The sequence below is a fragment of the Vigna angularis genome, chromosome 2 (assembly GCF_016808095.1).
Source record: "Vigna angularis cultivar LongXiaoDou No.4 chromosome 2, ASM1680809v1, whole genome shotgun sequence".
NCBI lineage: Eukaryota > Viridiplantae > Streptophyta > Magnoliopsida > Fabales > Fabaceae > Vigna > Vigna angularis.
In genome coordinates this window covers 12,650,104-12,656,163 of record NC_068971.1, presented here as the reverse complement: position 1 = coordinate 12,656,163, position 6,060 = coordinate 12,650,104, and the positions used below count along the sequence as shown (strand labels likewise).

The 6,060-nt window shown below is 31.1% G+C and overlaps 1 protein-coding gene across 1 annotated transcript; it reads left to right on the top strand.

The window, feature by feature from the left end:
- The first annotated feature begins 277 nt into the window (after window positions 1-277).
- LOC108327974 (cationic peroxidase 1) lies at window positions 278-2,459 on the top strand. The gene is made up of 4 exons (XM_017561727.2): window positions 278-534; window positions 1,287-1,478; window positions 1,594-1,759; window positions 1,872-2,459. The coding sequence occupies exons 1-4, from the start codon at window positions 328-330 to the stop codon at window positions 2,255-2,257; spliced, it is 951 nt and encodes a 316-aa protein (XP_017417216.1). The 5' UTR covers window positions 278-327; the 3' UTR covers window positions 2,258-2,459.
- Window positions 2,460-6,060: the final 3,601 nt, after the last annotated feature.

Genomic DNA, 6,060 nt, shown 5'->3' with positions numbered 1-6,060 from the left:
GTCACTCTCTGTAGGCTTATTAGTAGATCAGTCGTGAGACAATTTTACAATTCAATATATATGGGAAAAATACAGCTAGATTTTCTGCCTAAAATATATATGAAACTCAACGATTAACACTAGATAACACCTACCACACTAATATTTCTATAATAAAATACATCACACTTTCTTGATAAATCCAATATGGCTGCAGATGTTGACTTTTAGAAGGAAATCCCAACTAAACTAACATAAATCTCATATATAAATACCACCACATGCAAACACTACTTATAAACCCTACCTTCTTAGTTTACGTCCTTCAGTTTCAAAACTACAATCGCCATGAACATTTCAAATATCACAGTTCGTTTTTTCTTACTCTTTTCCCTTACAGGGATAGTCTCAGCCCAGTTATCAGCTACCTTTTATGGAAAAACGTGTCCTAATGCACTTTCAACCATTAAAACAGAAGTAATGTCTGCTGTTAACAGCGATCGTCGCATGGGGGCTTCCTTGCTTCGTCTTCATTTCCATGATTGCTTTGTTCAAGCAAGTCAACTTTTACTTTCTTCTTTTTTCGTTTCTGTTTTTTTCATCTTTCCTACCATATATGTTTTTTTCTTTTCAGAATATACTATCACAGAGTCATCATAAAAGTTCACATACCACATGTTTATAATAGAGATATTAAGTGTTGCTTAAATAACAAAAGTAACATTTCAGTGACTTAGATTCTTTAAAATTGAAGATAATGCTTTATGTAAAAAACTTTTTTTTTTAATTTTAAGTTTTGTGTCATTTACTTTAAATTATTTTTTTATTGATTATAAATTTATGTTAGTAAATTCACTCTAATTAAGCATGAGTTTGGTTTCTTCTGCACTAAGTATTTAGCATAATAAAATATTTAATCGTTCAATCAAAATTGACATTATATCATGTAGTCGTCGGTTTCTCAGAAACTAATATAGTAATTACCAAGATAAAATGTCATTTCTTTTATTAGAACATCAACATCAACATCAACAATACATACATATTCCTTTTGTTTACTATTAACGTCACTTTTAATAGCTAAAAGTTGACTTTTATGCATGCATTTGTTTCCATGTTGGCAACAAAGTGATGTTGAGACGAAGTCCAAATCATTCAGAATTAACAATAAGACAAAACGTGGCAACCGTTCAATCATACAAATCTTAATTGGTAAAATAAAAATGACAATTAATAATAATTAAATGGATTTGTAAAATATATATGATTGTCATTGTGTTCATACCTGATATGGTTGTTATTATTAGGGATGTGATGCATCAGTACTATTGGATGATACGTCAAGTTTCACAGGTGAGAAATCAGCGGGTCCCAACGCTAATTCCCTGAGAGGGTTTGATGTAATAGACACCATAAAGTCTAAAGTGGAGAGCTTATGTCCTGGTGTTGTTTCTTGTGCTGATATACTTACTGTAGCAGCAAGAGACTCAGTAGTTGCAGTAAGTATATGTATATATTTTTAATTAAGTTAAGATGGTAATTATTAATTAATAGATTAATGAAAAATGTGTATTAGGTACTAATAGTGAAGAAATTAATTTGATGTAATTTCAGCTTGGTGGAGCTAGTTGGACTGTGCCTTTGGGTAGAAGAGACTCAACCACTGCAAGTTTAAGTTCTGCTAACTCAGACTTGCCTGGTCCCAGTTCAAGCTTAAGTGCTCTCATCTCTTCTTTCTCCAACAAAGGTTTTACAGCTAAAGAACTGGTTGCTCTTTCAGGTAGCTAGCTATATACCTGAAAGTGTTCATATTTTTCAAAAATATAAAATATTGTTAGTTAAATTGAAATGGGACTTGAACTTTATTTTTTTCTAAACGCTATTTGAATCAGGATCGCACACAATTGGGCAAGCCAGGTGCGCAACTTTCAGAAGAAGGATTTACAACGACACGAACATAGATTCCTCTTTTGCAACATCATTGCAAGCAAATTGCCCAAGCGTAGGTGGTGACAGCACGTTGTCCCCTCTTGACACGACCAGCCCAAACACCTTTGACAATGCATACTTCAAGAATTTGCAGAGCAAGAAGGGTCTTCTGCACTCAGACCAAGAGCTTTTCAATGGCGGATCCACTGACTCTCAAGTAAATGCTTATAGCAGCAACCCTGCAAGTTTCAAAGCTGACTTTGCCAATGCGATGGTTAAAATGGGGAACCTTAGTCCACTCACTGGCTCCAGTGGCCAGATCAGAACCAACTGTAGGAAGACCAACTAAGCTTTTTGGACTTCTTCTATTCTACTGTATAAGCACTATGCAAGTCAAAATTATTATGTGCTATTTTAGATATTGTAGCCATTGCAGTCTAGGAGCAAAGCAAATGACTCCTTAATTGTAATGATGATAGTATAATATCAGAATATTAATGTCAGAATGTTTCGACTATTAATGTAAGGTATTGGTACTACTTATCCTAAAATTTCATCGCTCATGTCTGCAATATTGTATGAGAAAAAGGCAAGAAAAATTTTAAAATATTAGAACGGATAATCAGAAACAAAAATAATAATTTTCAAATCAAATTATCTTAAGTATTATTATACACTTTAACGTATGGTCACACTTTAGAATCAGTCAATCGTTTGTCATCACGTTAAAAAACATTTACACACTATAGTAAAAACACTTATTTTTATTACTAATTTTAACAATATATATTAGTATTTTAAATTAAAAAATAAAAATAAAATATTAATATATTGAGTTATTAAATATTTTTTTATGTAAATGTAAAAACACCTTGAAACTCTAATTTTAAGCACGTGTTAAAAAAATCATAAGAATTTATCTACAGTAAAAAACGTGGTGAATTTCTGCATCAAGTCCTCTTGTTGGACTTGGACACTATCAGCGCCGAACTTGGACCAACTAAAATTTCGGCATTTTCTACAATCATCCGTACAAAAATAGAAAATAAAATTAATTCAATTTAAATACTTAATTTTGGTTAAAAAAATTCCTCTAATTCTAACAAAAGTTTAATTAAATCCTTAATTTTTATCTGATTTAGTTTAGTTCTTTAGTTTTTAAAGCCGATCCAGTTAGATCCTTTCGATAGAATTGACTTTAAATTTTCGTTACAATTTATATATCAAATTATTCTACCCTAATAATAAACTTAATTTGAATATTTAGAGTTTTAAGATAAATTATTTTTATATATAAATTTTAATAAAAATCTAGCGTTAATCAAACACAAATGGCCTAATTGAATATTAAAAAAAAATTAAAAGACTAAATTGAATTAAATAAAAGTTAGGTATCTAATTGAATTTTTTATATGAATTGAATGACAAAAAATAATTTTATCTTTTAATGTTTTAGTAAATTATGAAATTTTTATGAAAATATTAACTCCTTTTATGAGGTTAATAAATGAGTGGGTAAAAAAAAGAGTTTTAGCCTAAAACTTCCTTATAAAATGGGTTAGAACGATGCTTAACTCCACTACAAGGCTGAGTCATTGCAGCTTAAATCTTCATCTAAGTTCACTTAGACTTAAATTTAAGTTGAGTAACTTCAAATTGAAGGTTGAATTGATTCACACAAAAGTTATAGTCCGAAGGTTAAAACAAGCTGGCAAAAGCAAAAGGAAAAAAAAAACACTCAACCACAAATAAAAGAGGATAAGCTAATGTCAACATTAACCTACATTGACAAATTATAACTTAATATCTCAACCAATTCAAGATACAAGATTTAATGATTCAGTCATCACACCATTAATAGACATTAAAGCAAATTGTAATACTAGACTTGATATCCAAATTCACTAAAGGAACGCCACAATAGAATCTACACATGAGATAAGTGGAATTACGCCAAACACATATGTCAATCCAGAATTTATGCACAAGACTCTTGAAACTATGTCAAACACTTATATCACCAAAGAATTACATAGGAGACCCTTGAGTTAATTTTAACCCCAACCATTAGAACTAAATCTAATTTTGTATACTCATCTTAAAGGAATCGTCACCCTCAACCTTCAAAGTTGGGTTCATTATCATCCTCTAAAATCTTTAACAATAATCAGATCTCAGATGCAAATTTTTGGGGTGTTGCTGAAGAGAGAGAAGCGAGGTGTTAAGGACTTTGTGAAAGAATTGTTCCTCTTCCCTAACCTAATTTTGGATGCTATCACATTTTTCTTTATAATTCCTTTCTCGTTATTAGAAAGTGAGTTTATGCCTAACTCATCCCCACAAAACCGGCTTTGAAGGTGAGGTTTGCACCTCATTTATATATTATAATTTGGCCTTATCTCTAGTCGATGTGGGACTTCCAACACACCCCCTTCACGCCGAGGTATAGACATCTCGTGCGTGATAATAGAAATTGGGTGGTCCGATAGCGGCCCGATTGCGGGTGGAAGAGAAGAATAGAATGCCCACTTAGAACTCGCTAGGATAGGCTCTAACCATGGCTCTGATACCATGTTAGTAGTGAGTTTTAAGCCTAACTCAACCCCACAAAACCAGCTTGGAAGGTGAGGTTTGCACCTCATTTATATATTATAATTTGGCCTTATCTCTAGTCGATGTGGGACTTCCAACACACCCCCTTCACGCCGAGGTATAGACATCTCGTGCGTGATAGTAGAAATTGGGTGGTCCGATAGCGACCCGATTGCGGGTGGAAGAGAAGAATAGAATGCCCACTTAAAACTCGCTAGGATAAGAGATAAGGCCAAATGATAATATATAATTGAGGTACAAACCTCACCTTATAAGCCGGTTTTGTGAGGATGAGTTAGGCATAAACTCACTTTCTAATACTCGTACTATTTCTTAAATCTGGTAAAAATATTATTGCTAACATTTAATTTATCTCAATCTAATTAAATTTTATTTTAATTTTAAATTTTAAATTTTAAATCTTCACTCGCTACAATCAATTCAGATATTGTTTTCGTATTTTAAAATTTGCGTAAATTCCAATTTATATTTAACATTTTAAATTAAAATTTTGACTCCCTCTCAGCTTTTAATATTAGGACATATTTGAATCTACCGTCAATCTCATCTGTTGAATTTGTATTCACAATTCTCAATCAATCAATCAATCTAAGTTAGTGAATAAGCGCGTTAAAGAAAGCACGTCAATTTCTTTTAGAAGATTCTTTTAATGAATACAACGTTCATTAGTATTAGTCATATAATTTCATTACATAAATGTACAAATAACTTTATGACATTTTCAACATCGCATTGTTATTTATTGTTTACAATACAATTTAAGTTAGTGAAAAAGAAATAAGCGCGTCCACATAATTATAGACAACACATCAATTTTTATAGAATTCTTTTAGCGAATAGATTGTGCTATATTTTCAATCTCGCATTAATCTTATTTGTTGAATTTCTGCTTACAATTATTAAGCAATCAATCTAAGTTTTTAAAAAATAAATAAGCAAGTCTCCATGACTAAAGAAAACACATCAATTTTTTTTATAGATTTCTTTCAAAGAATACAAACATCATTGGTATATAGAGTCATATATATGTTTGCAATTTTTTCTAAACAAATTGCATGACAAAGTTTGCAGGACAAGTTTGCAGTTTTTGTCAAAAGAAATTATAAGTAATATTACTTTTGTTAAGTATATTTATGAAGATAGGTCTAAAGATATCGGAGAAAATTTTTACGTTCTTTTATTTAAACTTATGTTCTAATTTATGAGTATGATCTTGTTTGAAGAGATTTTTTTTATTATGTGATTTTCAACAATATTAGTAAATCTTAGGTTTTAGTAAAGGAAAGAAGAGGAGCAATTTGACATGCGGACCAAAATCAATATTGTGTGTTGAGGCTTTGGAGAGAGGTTAGTTTTAATGGTTTTTTTTTTATGCAATGACTTTGTTGATGCATGTGTGGTTGGGTCTAGTTTGACCAAGGTGGTGTTTGTTAAAACAGAAGGTATTTTTATTCACCTTATTCTTTCCTGAGTCATTTACAGAGTATAAATAGATATAGGGAAGAGATATTAGGAACTTTTCTAGCCTATTCACGATGC